The sequence below is a fragment of the Acipenser ruthenus genome, chromosome 8 (genome assembly GCF_902713425.1).
Source record: "Acipenser ruthenus chromosome 8, fAciRut3.2 maternal haplotype, whole genome shotgun sequence".
NCBI lineage: Eukaryota > Metazoa > Chordata > Actinopteri > Acipenseriformes > Acipenseridae > Acipenser > Acipenser ruthenus.
In genome coordinates, this window is record NC_081196.1 from 1,482,862 (window position 1) to 1,496,074 (window position 13,213).

The 13,213-nt window shown below is 41.7% G+C and overlaps 1 protein-coding gene across 4 annotated transcripts in view; it reads left to right on the forward strand.

The window, feature by feature from the left end:
* LOC117972793 (gamma-sarcoglycan-like) overlaps positions 1–13,213 on the forward strand; it is a 65,001-nt gene that overhangs the window by 48,418 nt on the left and 3,370 nt on the right. For all 4 annotated transcript variants that reach the window (XM_059027965.1, XM_059027967.1, XM_059027966.1 and 1 more), the window contains exon 6: positions 10,360–10,432. In XM_059027965.1, the coding sequence (XP_058883948.1) occupies positions 10,360–10,432 (73 nt within the window). The remainder of the gene's footprint in view (positions 1–10,359; positions 10,433–13,213) is intronic.

Genomic DNA, 13,213 nt, shown 5'->3' on the forward strand with positions numbered 1-13,213 from the left:
TGTAGATGTCATCCTGTGCCTATAACACACCGCGACGCATATATACAGCAACGCTTTCTATGTGCAATAGCATTTCCTGACTACAATCTTCGTTTCTGAGGTTTATAATAAGTTAATAGAGTGTGAGTAGGGTGCCTCTCTCTTATTGTAAAACAAATCATTTTGCACAATGTGAGCAGACAGAATCACTCAGGTTTGCTTCAAAGCCCAATCTGTACCGGATGACATTTTTTATAACAGTAAGAGACACCCCCATGCGTGATATATTAGAGTTTGTAATATTAATTTATAAATCAAGTTTTCCAGGGTGCCTTATGTACATGTTTGAAATCAGGGCTAATAGAAGGGCTGAGGCTTCTGTGGCATGAGGGAAGGTTTTTTTTTTATGTAGTCTCTTTATAACTATAATCATAAAGGTAGAAAATGAGTCTGATTTGCATTACAGTAATTAAATTACATCTAATTAAATGGATGTTCATTAACGGAGAGTAATCCATAAAAGCAGCATCTGTTATGTTACTTAATTAAAGTTAATGGAACCCCACTATAAATTGCTATATGGGTTATTTTATTGTTAAAAAAATGAATATTTTATTACACATGTATCCATAACAATAAAATTAGGTTGCAAGTTTTGAAATGCTTTTTTAACTTATTTTTTTATTTACCTGCAAATTATTTCCTTGCATGTCAAACAATAACAATTATACATCAGATGGTGCTTTGAGTCAGAAATTGCCAGCCCCTGCAACATATAGAACACTCGCTTGTGTAAATAGGACGCCCCTTGCAAACACACGACAGATGGCTTTGCTAAGAAAGCTGTACGATTCAGCCATGAGTGTAGTGTTTTATCCACATTGCGTTAACAGCACCCCCTAGTGGAACTAGGCAGTTCTGCAGCACACGTTGTAGTGGTGAGGTCCTGTTCCCTTGCAGTAGCATGTGATTGTCATTGTACATGAGCAGCTGAAGGAACACTCAAGGAATACAAGTGTCTGTAAGAATTACAAACAGTACAATGAGAGGCAAGACAACAGGCATTAGAATCGGGCTGAGGGCAGTATCCGTTTCGGTAACACTTTAGTTTAGGTGTCCGTTATAAGTGATTATAAACAATGACAAAAGTGTATAATAATAGTCTTATTATTTCTAATCATATTCTATAATTGTTAAGAGCATCATTAATAACATGTTTATAGATTGTTTACAATCACTTATAACAGATCCGTAAAGGGTTACGTAACTCTTAGCTCTCTGTTCTAAGTGATTAGAAGCAATCTATAAACATGTCTTTGCTACTGTAAACATGGATACAGGTTATATAGGTGTTCTCTGAGCCTGTTGGATCTAAAGGCTTTAGGGCTGATGGACAGCATGTGTCTTGGCTTTTTTTGTTTTTTTGTAATTTAAAATGGCTTAAATCCAGGCTGTAGGTTACACCTAATTCAAAGGAACTGGTAGATCTCTCTGAGAAAGGGCGCCTGAAGGTACAGTAGTTAGGCACTTTGTCTGTTTTTACTGTATTTAAATGCTATTCAAAAATAACAATGTGTAAATGTATCAGCAATATAACATTCTTATAACATGCAATAACAAAGACAATGTCATTCAGTGTTATTATTTCCAATCACAGTATATAACTGTTAATAACATCATCAATAACACATTTATTATACTCATTATATATAGATTATTATAAACACTTTATAAAGTCATTATGTAACCATTTTTAAACTTCATAGCAGAATCATCTCCTCCCAAATCTATTAGGGGGCAATAGGCATCGTGTACATTTTGAGATCACTTACTCACAACTTATAAAATCATGAAACATGAATTATTTATACTGTAAAAGATAAGTCAACTCAGGTGCCATCTCTCGTTAGCACTGGAATCAATGAGTTTGCTTAGTATTTATTTTTTAAATGAATGTAATTCATGTACTGGGTGTGTATGCATTACAAAGATTGAATTTTAATATGGCTGGTATTAATATAACAGAAACGCACACAGAAAGAAATAATTGACTGATGTGGTGCCCAGCTGAATGTGCCAAATTCCTTGTTATGTTTTTCAACATGGGTTGCGTTGGAAACTTTCCGATGTAGCTTGGAACTTCTGTGTTGCCATAGCAACTTTGCTGCTGTCAAATAAACAGCTGCTACTGTAGGCTGTTCCACACATGAAGATTTGCGGTAAGCCCGAGCTTGGGAAGAGTCCATTTCAAAAGAAGTCGGAGTACGTTAGAATGTCTGCTTTTAAAACGCTCAGTGCAGAACCTAATTGCCATTGATTGGCATGCAATTGTAAAAGTGAGGGAAGGACAGCTTTTCCTGTTTTGAAATCAGCACAATAACAAATAGGTGTGATTTATTTAACATCTGCCGACAAATACTTCTTAAAGGCAGTTACTCTGAATTATTTGGACAATACATGTTTTGGGACAACCCTTCTGGTAAGCGCAGTTATTTCTTACTAGTTTCTCGTTTTTAACAATTGCAGTTGGTTTCTTCTCTCAGCCTTTGCTTTTGTTTTAATACAGGGCTCTATGCGTCCGTGGAGCCCAATGCATTAGAGTCTGTGTGCAGTAGCTTTGAAATGCACATCATGGCTCAGGGATTCATCTCAGTGTTATTAAGATATTAATGCAACCTCAAACATTCTAATACCCAGCTGAGTGGCTAAGCTGTGAAGTTTCTGCCTCGTGCTTGCCCTCAACATTAAACATTTAGTTACTGCAGGAAGATATGCTTATGAGGGTGTGGGAGGTGTATGTGGTGGGAGTGTTGTACTGTACCCTAGAGATCCAAAATCCTGTTCAAAAAAGTGATTCATTTAATATTGGACAACTACATTTATCCAAGCAAGATCATTTATTTTGATTAAAAAATAAACATTACAGTCCCCCTTCTTACAATGTCGTTCTTTCAAACCTCCCTGTGTGGCCTCTTCAATTATATAAAGACTGGAGAGGCATGCCCTGAGCCACCAATGCGAGATGATGGATCACCCATCCTACCCTCAAGGCAACACAAAGATAATACTGATTCCCTAAACATCCTATGTGTGGTGTGTATACCTGTGCAGAATGTGAACCGAACCAGCATGTGTGTACCTGTGTAGAATGTGATCCGAACCAGCATGTGTATACCTGTGCAGAATCTGAACCGAACCAGCATGTGTATACCTGTGTAGAATCTGAACCAAACCAGCAACTGTATACCTGTGCAGAATCTGAACCGAACCAGCATGTGTATACCTGTGCAGAATGTGAACCGAACCAGCATGTGTATACCTGTGCAGAATCTGAACCGAACCAGCATGTGTATACCTGTGTAGAATCTGAACCGAACCAGCATGTGTATACCTGTGTAGAATCTGAACCGAACCAGCATGTGTATACCTGTGTAGAATCTGAACCGAACCAGCATGTGTATACCTGTGCAGAATCTGAACCGAACCAGCATGTGTATACCTGTGCAGAATCTGAACCGAACCAGCATGTGTATACCTGTGTAGAATCTGAACCGAACCAGCATGTGTATACCTGTGCAGAATCTGAACCGAACCAGCATGTGTATACCTGTGCAGAATCTGAACCGAACCAGCATGTGTATACCTGTGCAGAATCTGAACCGAACCAGCATGTGTATACCTGTGCAGAATCTGAACCGAACCAGCATGTGTATACCTGTGCAGAATCTGAACCGAACCAGCATGTGTATACCTGTGCAGAATCTGAACCGAACCAGCATGTGTATACCTGTGCAGAATCTGAACCGAACCAGCATGTGTATACCTGTGCAGAATCTGAACCGAACCAGCATGTGTATACCTGTGCAGAATCTGAACCGAACCAGCATGTGTATACCTGTGCAGAATCTGAACCGAACCAGCATGTGTATACCTGTGCAGAATCTGAACCGAACCAGCATGTGTATACCTGTGCAGAATCTGAACCGAACCAGCATGTGTATACCTGTGCAGAATCTGAACCGAACCAGCATGTGTATACCTGTGCAGAATCTGAACCGAACCAGCATGGCATAACAGAGAAACAGGACCTCGAGTGTCTGCTGTGTAAAGCTGAAGTTTTGAACACAAAGCCACTTTTTCAATAACAGTGGCTTGAAACCTGGTTCCAGGGGAGACCTGGAGACCTAGTCTGAGGCAACTTTGCTGTATCATAAATAAGGGTCTGTTACCTGTGTAATACCGCTGTGTGGCTGAAGACACAGAGACACAGCTGAAGATTGCTATGGCTGAAGCTTCAGGGGGAGGCCGCCGGAGCACACTCATGTTTTGTATTGAATTTTTTTTAGCCCCAGTTATTTTGAATTCAAGGTGAAGATGTCTCCAGTTTTGAATGATGTCGTCAGACCTGGCCCCACTGCCGAGATGGCCTGCAGCCAGGAGACATGTGGCACTGTGCGCTGTGGGGCTTTGACGAATGACTGAGACATAAAACAGAAAGCCATAAAGAAGATCAGATAGCTGGAGAAGGAGCGCTGATGGGCGAGGCAGGGGACAGAAATAGTTGCAGTAAAGATTAATCTGTCCGTCTAGGCCTTGGGGAGGGGGGGGGGGGGTCGAGGTGGCTCAATGCCAGCAGATGCAATAGTCCCGCATGCAATGGCATGTGACAAAGGTTCCAGGGAAAGAGTTGCTAGCAGCACATGATGAAGATCCAGCCGAGAGAGAGCAGTGTGATGGAAAGAAGCTCTCGTTGTTGTAGATACGGGACAGAACATGCCAGTTTGTGGTAGTTGTTGGTGGTTATAATGCACAGTGTGCTGTTGTATATGGAAGCAGAACACAGCAGAAAAGGATCTGAATGTCTGATGAATGAAATCCTTAAAGGGGTTCTAATTATTGTACCCCCATGGGACAGGAGGGGGAATACTGTAATTAAGTCCCTTTATTTTTGGCGTTTTGTTTTTGAGGAGCAAACAAAATAATGTCATAAAGTGACTCTGCTTTTACAGTAACATGTTTATTTTGAGCAGACTGGTGTTCAAAGAAACAAACTTGTTAATTGTTCAATTCGATTCTTTAATGAGCTAATGCGCAGAGACGTACAGGTACTGGTATTGAAGTCTTCCCTATTTTTTCTTTGTAATTATTTGACTACACGTATATTAAGGCAGGTGTTAGAGGTGACAGAAATGTGCTTCCCTTTCATTGCCCTGCCCAGCCACACTCAGGGCTGTGTTTTAGCAGTTCAGAAACCGATTGAAAGTTTTCGCATTAAGTAGCTGAGCCACTGTGACCTGGTAACAGATTTTAATGATGTTTCATCGGTTCAAAATAAATATGTATAAAAGGCGAGTCATTTATTATTGTACTGAGACTAAAGGGTTCCAACTGTAATATAGAGGTAACTCAAAAGGTTAATCTTTTTTTTTTTTTCCTTAAATACTTTTTAATATATTTTTTTTTTTTTCTGTGGTCCGCAGTGGTGTCTAGATTGATGTTGCTGATGGAAATAGACCAGCTCAGATATACTGTAGTCACCTGGGTCATTTGTAGACATGAGATGATTAAAACTAATTTAATTTTTTTTTTCTTTTGCTTATACTAAACTATGGTCCCATGCTGCATTGTACCGTGCTGCTAAAGCTAAATATGTTTAAACAAGCCATCTGCAAAAGCCTCCCTCCCAGGAATATGAACAAATTTATAATTACCGTTACATCATACTGTGCATGTCTGTGAGATCCAGGACCGTCTCATCGTACTGCACATGCCTGTGAGATCCAGGACCATCTCATCATACTGTGCATGTCTGTGAGATCCAGGACCGTCTCATCGTACTGCACATGCCCGTGAGATCCAGGACCGTCGCATCGTACTGTGCATGCCTGTGAGATCCAGGACCATCGCATCGTACTGTGCATGCCTGTGAGGTCCAGGACCGTCTCATCGTACTGTGCATGCCTGTGAGATCCAGGACCGTCGCTTCGTACTGTGCATGCCTGTGAGATCCAGGACCGTCGCATCGTACTGTACATGCCTGTGAGATCCAGGACCGTCGCATCGTACTGTGCATGCCTGTGAGATCCAGGACCGTCCCATCGTACTGTGCATGTCTGTGAGATCCAGGACCGTTGCATCGTACTGTACGTGCCAGTGAGATCCAGGACCGTTGCATCGTACTTCACATGCCCGTGAGATCTAGGGAATGAAAAGGGTCTGGGAGGGACTTTTGTGAACTTCAGTAGTCCCGTTTGTGGAATCAATAAACCCTTTTTTGTAAAGTAGCCCTGTTTTTGGAATCGATAGCCCCTTTTTTTGAAAATTAGCCCCTTTTTGGTGGGACGTTAAACCTTTTTTTGGAAAGTAGACCCTTTATTGGAATGTAGCCCTGTTTTTGGAATCGATAGCCCATTTGTTGGAAATTTGCCCAGTTTTAGGAATGTGGCCCCTTTTTTTGGAAAGTAACCCTGAGTGACATTTTAACAGTATGCACTGCACACAAACACATGCATGATTTTCTTTTTCTTTTTCTTTTGTAGTCTGCTGATTAACATTGACTAGAGAGCAATCACTGTTGCTGCTCTCTGTTTAAAGTTGTACAGCCTGTCTGTAAGTGGTGTTTTATGTGCACTGGAAAACAATGCGCGTTTAAAACAAACATTGAGGTCCTAGCTGAAACAAAAACTGTTGAGAGTACTTGAGGGCCACAGTTTAAAAATCACCGATTTACACAAATGTAAATACTAAATGTAAAGTGTGAAGGATTCTCTTTGTCTCAGTCGCTGTTTTCACATGCTCAAGTGGGACGAATTTTGGGTGAAATGTGAACTGAAACCAAAAAGGATCATCTTTATGAGTGAACCTTTCATTAAGCTCATTGAGGGAAACCTTTGTCTGAATAGTCTGTTGAAGGGGCAGGATGCATGAGATCATCCCAAACAGAATCACTTTAAATAAACTAAAAAAACTGGGATCCAGCATTACATCTTGCCATTGATTTTTCAATTTATAGCTATAGCTGCAATTCCTCTAAATTGGCACAGCCGCGTATCTAATTTGTGGAATGCCTGGTGACGGCTTAACATCTCACTTAGGATCCTTAAATTATGTCAGTGAAAGAAGAGAAACAGCTACGTGGGCTGATCTTCAATGAAAAAGTAAGCCAGCTGCTGTCATGTCCTTCCAACTTTCTTTGAGGAAGATCTTCACTTATTAAAAACTGTGGTAGGTGGCAATAAATTGGATGAGTTGCTGCACTTTAATTGGAATCCCTGAGATTGCGCTCTAAGGCTCTTATAATCATGATTCAATGTGCAATTTGACATTTCTGTTCATTTGTCTGCTTTGTTTCAAGACCCACGTGGTCATGCAATGTGATCTTTTCACATAGCAGGCATGTCCTTTTAAAAGAGCCGGTCGGTTAAAAAAGCAAGAGAGTATTGTGTAGGTTGTAGTAATTTCCCTGTTTGGGTGTGCAACACTAAAACTGTATCAATTAATTAAGCATTGGCCAGCTTCTGCAAATTCAGTGCAAGCTTTTGAGTACATAATGAAATAGCAAGACCAGAAAAAGCAGGGACCATATTGTGTAAAACATAAGAGACTTTATTATATATACTTTTTCACATCGACTTGTTTGCTTTAGTATAATCCCATGAGCTCCTTACCTGGTAAAGGCACTACTGTGTGATGTACAGAGTGAGTCATACAATCAGGGGAGGGCAGGTTCAAATCCTGTCTGGGTTTCCACAGAGCTACGACCAGGGGAGGGCAGGTTCAAATCCTGTCCGGGGTTACACAGAGCGTTTACAGGCTCTGACACTCTCACAGCTTAGGAAAGCAGAATTGACAGGGACAGTCTCCTCATCGCACTACAGCGGACTCTTCTGGCCAGGCGCACGTTTAGCTCAAAGCAGACACCTGCAGGGTGTTGAGCTCCTGGGGGCAAAGAGACTATTGGCTTGGCGCTGGGACTGGAGGGCTCCCACTCACCTTCATTTCTACTGTTGTGGGGATTGCTGCAGTGATGGAACACAATTGCAGATTGTAAATATGGAGAGTAAAAACAGGGGTACAATATATATACTAGAAGAGAGACGCCTGTCATACATACAGCTTGACTGTGTGATTGAGGGCACATTGAGTGTAGCAGGGAATGACACTGGCAGGCAAGCCCATTGTCTTCAAGCACCCTCCATGTATCTTCTATAGTCAGAGCTATTTTGTGAGAAGTACTTTTGACTGTCCCTTTTTCAAGGTCCTGGATTTTGAATCAGCTGTGAGTCTTGCATGGAATCAGTCACTCAGCAGCAGTTCCAATGAACAGTGTTTCTAACTGAGCTTTTCCACCATTCGTTCATCAGAAGTGTACTGTGTCCTGTTATCTCAGAATAACAGCTTTTGGAAAACTGATTGGCAGCTGTTGTAAGTCATATAGGAATCATCCAGGTTACTGTAAGAGTATATGCTGTAGGAGTCTTACATTCTTTACTGATTTTCTATATGTGTAGGTCTTAACTACAGTGCATGTCCAAACAATACAAGGCATGATTCATATTAACAATCGGTGACTTTCTTCTGTGTTTTGTGAACCAGTCAAGATGCCTTCACCTAGGCCCTGAAGAACAGCCATTGAATATTGAGTTCTATCTCATGGCTCTGGCTGCAGAGTTGTGCTTCAGGATGACCCATTGAATATTGAGTTCTATCATGGCTCTGGCTGCAGAGTTGTGCTTCAGGCTGACCCATTGAATATTGAGTTCTATCATGGCTCTGGCTGCAGAGTTGTGCTTCAGACTGACCCATTGAATATTGAGTTCTATCATAGCTCTGGCTGCAGAGTTGTGCTTCAGACTGACCCATTGAATATTGAGTTCTATCATAGCTCTGGCTGCAGAGTTGTGCTTCAGGCTGACCCATTGAATATTGAGTTCTATCATGGCTCTGGCTGCAGAGTTGTGCTTCAGGCTGACCCATTGAATATTGAGTTCTATCATGGCTCTGGCTGCAGAGTTGTGCTTCAGGCTGACCCATTGAATATTGAGTTCTATCATGGCTCTGGCTGCAGAGTTGTGCTTCAGGCTGACCCATTGAATATTGAGTTCTATCATGGCTCTGGCTGCAGAGTTGTGCTTCAGGCTGACCCATTGAATATTGAGTTCTATCATGGCTCTGGCTGCAGAGTTGTGCTTCAGGCTGACCCATTGAATATTGAGTTCTATCATGGCTCTGGCTGCAGAGTTGTGCTTCAGGCTGACCCATTGAATATTGAGTTCTATCATGGCTCTGGCTGCAGAGTTGTGCTTCAGGCTGACCCATTGAATATTGAGTTCTATCATGGCTCTGGCTGCAGAGTTGTGCTTCAGGCTGACCCATTGAATATTGAGTTCTATCATGGCTCTGGCTGCAGAGTTGTGCTTCAGGCTGACCCATTGAATATTGAGTTCTATCATGGCTCTGGCTGCAGAGTTGTGCTTCAGGCTGACCCATTGAATATTGAGTTCTATCATGGCTCTGGCTGCAGAGTTGTGCTTCAGGCTGACCCATTGAATATTGAGTTCTATCATGGCTCTGGCTGCAGAGTTGTGCTTCAGGCTGACCCATTGAATATTGAGTTCTATCATGGCTCTGGCTGCAGAGTTGTGCTTCAGGCTGACCCATTGAATATTGAGTTCTATCATGGCTCTGGCTGCAGAGTTGTGCTTCAGACTGACCCATTGAATATTGAGTTCTGTCATAGCTCTGGCTGCAGAGTTGTGCATCAGGCTGACCCATTGAATATTGAGTTCTGTCATGGCTCTGGCTGCAGAGTTGTGCTTCAGGCTGACCCATTGAATATTGAGTTCTATCATGGCTCTGGCTGCAGAGTTGTGCTTCAGGCTGACCCATTGAATATTGAGTTCTATCATGGCTCTGGCTGCAGAGTTGTGCTTCAGGCTGACCCATTGAATATTGAGTTCTATCATGGCTCTGGCTGCAGAGTTGTGCTTCAGGCTGACCCATTGAATATTGAGTTCTATCATAGCTCTGGCTGCAGAGTTGTGCTTCAGGCTGACCCATTGAATATTGAGTTCTATCATGGCTCTGGCTGCAGAGTTGTGCTTCAGGCTGACCCATTGAATATTGAGTTCTATCATGGCTCTGGCTGCAGAGTTGTGCTTCAGGCTGACCCATTGAATATTGAGTTCTATCATGGCTCTGGCTGCAGAGTTGTGCTTCAGGCTGACCCATTGAATATTGAGTTCTATCATGGCTCTGGCTGCAGAGTTGTGCTTCAGGCTGACCCATTGAATATTGAGTTCTATCATGGCTCTGGCTGCAGAGTTGTGCTTCCAGCTCAGTCATCAATCCTCAGGATGATGTATTTGTTTTCTTTTCCAGGCCCTGAAGGCGCTGTCTTTGAGCACTCTGTGGAAACACCGCATGTCAAAGCAGATGCATTCAAGCAGCTCAGGTAAGGTGAAATACTAACCACATTGATCCAAACATCAGCTTTAGTGTCTACCTAACATTTATATTCCCTGATGCATATATATATATATTACAAACTAAGACATCATTTCTAAGCACAACTCCAATAATGAACTGACAGAAAGGACCGCTTTTCCAGGGTGCTTCGTCCTGCCACTGAATGAGTAACAAAGATGTATCCTCCAGGGTTTAGCGTTGTGTTGATATTGTAATGATTTACCATCTCAGCCCACTGAATTGAATGGAATGCCAAGGGCTGGACGCAAACTGCAAATCATAAGGTCCAAAGACTAAAGTCTTACTATTCAACTAAAGAGCATGCTCTGCAATGGAGAGGTCAGTACGGGTCTTATGCTGAAGTGAATATTATTAACTCATCAGCTGCTAGAAGGAGATTCATTACAATATACGCATTACTGACAACACGTTTAGTGGGAGCAGACATTTAAACAATGTTTTTCAGTTTCTGAAGCCTTGGTATAAGATTTGGTATAATATAAGTATCAACGTCTGGGGATATATGGAGAAACCTGTAAATCTGTCTATGTCACACTTACATTTTCAAATGTACAAACGGTGAATGCAGATGATACTATCATGGTAGAGAGTGTATTTTAGTAATAGGGGTGTGCCGGGTAACAAGTATGAACAATTATATGTAACGAGTGTAATGATTTAACACATAAATTAAAGGTGAATACCAATACTCATCTTTGATGGGAATTTTGGTTTTTGTCCGGACATTTTCAATGTTAAAAAAACACATTAAGACTTCAAAACAATAAAAAAAAAAACACTGTAAAACAACGTTAAGCGTTGTTGGTCACATTCTGAATGCCAGAAATTAGTTTTAACGGCACGTCTAGTTTTATCCCTGCCCACCTCCAAGTATGATACAAGTACAAGTCCTGACATACAAAACAGACTGATGTTCACCAGCTTTAAACTTCCCAAGTCTGGCAGTAGAATGGAGTTAGACCCGTCATCCACACTGGATCACCAGAGCCATTTGGTTTGTGTTCTGGAGAGCGGATCGGCTGGATCCCCAGTACAGTTTACACGGCTGAGCCGAGTTGGAAGTGAAAAGTAAAAGCACAATGGAGTTTCCCCTCGCCCTTTCTCCTTCCACCTGTTTACCGGGGAAAGAAAGTCCTCACTTTTTCAGTGGAAAGGTTTACTCTTCATGCATAAGAGAGCATGTTCTTCATGCACAGCTGCGTAGTTTCTTAGCCAGTCTCATTTCATTAGATGTTTTCTTTAAAACTGTTAGCTGAAATTCCTCTGAGCCCTGCGGGTGAAACACTTGTATTGCCCTTTACAGTTCACTTCACCGCACTGACTTCCAGCTACATGTGGGTCTGTGCGCTCTGTGTTTCTTTAATCACTTTCCATAGCAGCCCAATCCAAAACTAAGTATTTCTTACATTATTCAAAGTTTGTAGCTGTTTAAAGATTTATGAGCGGATTGCTTCTGAATGGATTGAAATCACTCCGAATATATTCATGATTCATCTTGTGAGACCCGGAGCAGGGACCAGTTCAGCAACAGTCAGTCCCTGCAGCTTGCAGGCAAAAAGGAATCATTTATTGAATGCATTATTGTGCAGCTGATGTAACCAGCCATGCTGTAATATAACTCAAGAATGCTTTGCTTTGATGATTGTATTAAATCACTACCTTTTAAATACACTTGTTATGAGGATAACGTTTTATTTATCCAAAGGCCAGTTGTTGAAACGTCCCTATTTGTAAGTTGTGTTGGAGGAAGGGGAGGGTGCAACACTGAATGAGAGGGCAAGGGAGGCACTTTTGCAAACAGCACATGGGTTGTGTAAGAATGCATGTTTAAAACAGAAGACTGCGGTTTATAAGGAGGCGGCATCATCACTGGTCCTTCTAAAACATGTTTAACTTCTCATTTATTGTCAGAAACCACCAATGTTGTAGCATGGAAATGTATAAACATTCCTTTTTAACTTCATGCACGTGCAGCCTGTGTGGAGTGTGTGCTCTACTGCCCCCTGCAGGAACTCTGAGGCTCCACGACTGGCTATTACTATCCTGTGGTTCACGTCACTGCTTCAACAGTAACTAGCAACTGACTCTTTAACTTGTCAACAGTTATTTACTGAAAGACTCATATTCACAAAGCATCTATTTAAATGATAACTGCTAAGTGGATTTACTACGACTGCTACCACTTCTGATTGAAACATGTTTGTATGATACGTATCAGTACCAGATCATATCACCAGATATAGTTATGAGAGTACAGCTTTGCAGAATTAGCATGTCCTGTCATGAGTGTTAAAGCCAAACAAACCCCAACGCTCTGACCATCAGCAGCTTGTCAGTTTGAAGGTGAAAATGAAAGAATCTCAATCTCACACCTGCCAGCGGAACACTCTCGTGACACTGGAGTTTCTGTACTTATGAATACATTGGCCCATGAAGCTTCTGTCAAAGCAGCAATGATGCAATGAACTGGGATAACAGTAATATTGCAGGACTGAAATAGAGAATAGCACGTTAAGAATGTGCTGTCTAGGTTCCCCTGGAAAGTACACTGAGAGCTTGGAGGTGATTTGCAAAGTGTAAATTACTCCACCCCCCCCACCCCCACCCCCCCAAAAAAAAGATGGAAACCTTCTTTCAAGCTACAAAAAGTGAATTAAACAACTTACTCAAAGTGCTGTAAATGAAATAGCTGCTGTGTTTATTTCTCGTTTTGTACAGTAACTTTAACAGGTGTTTATCTTCCTGT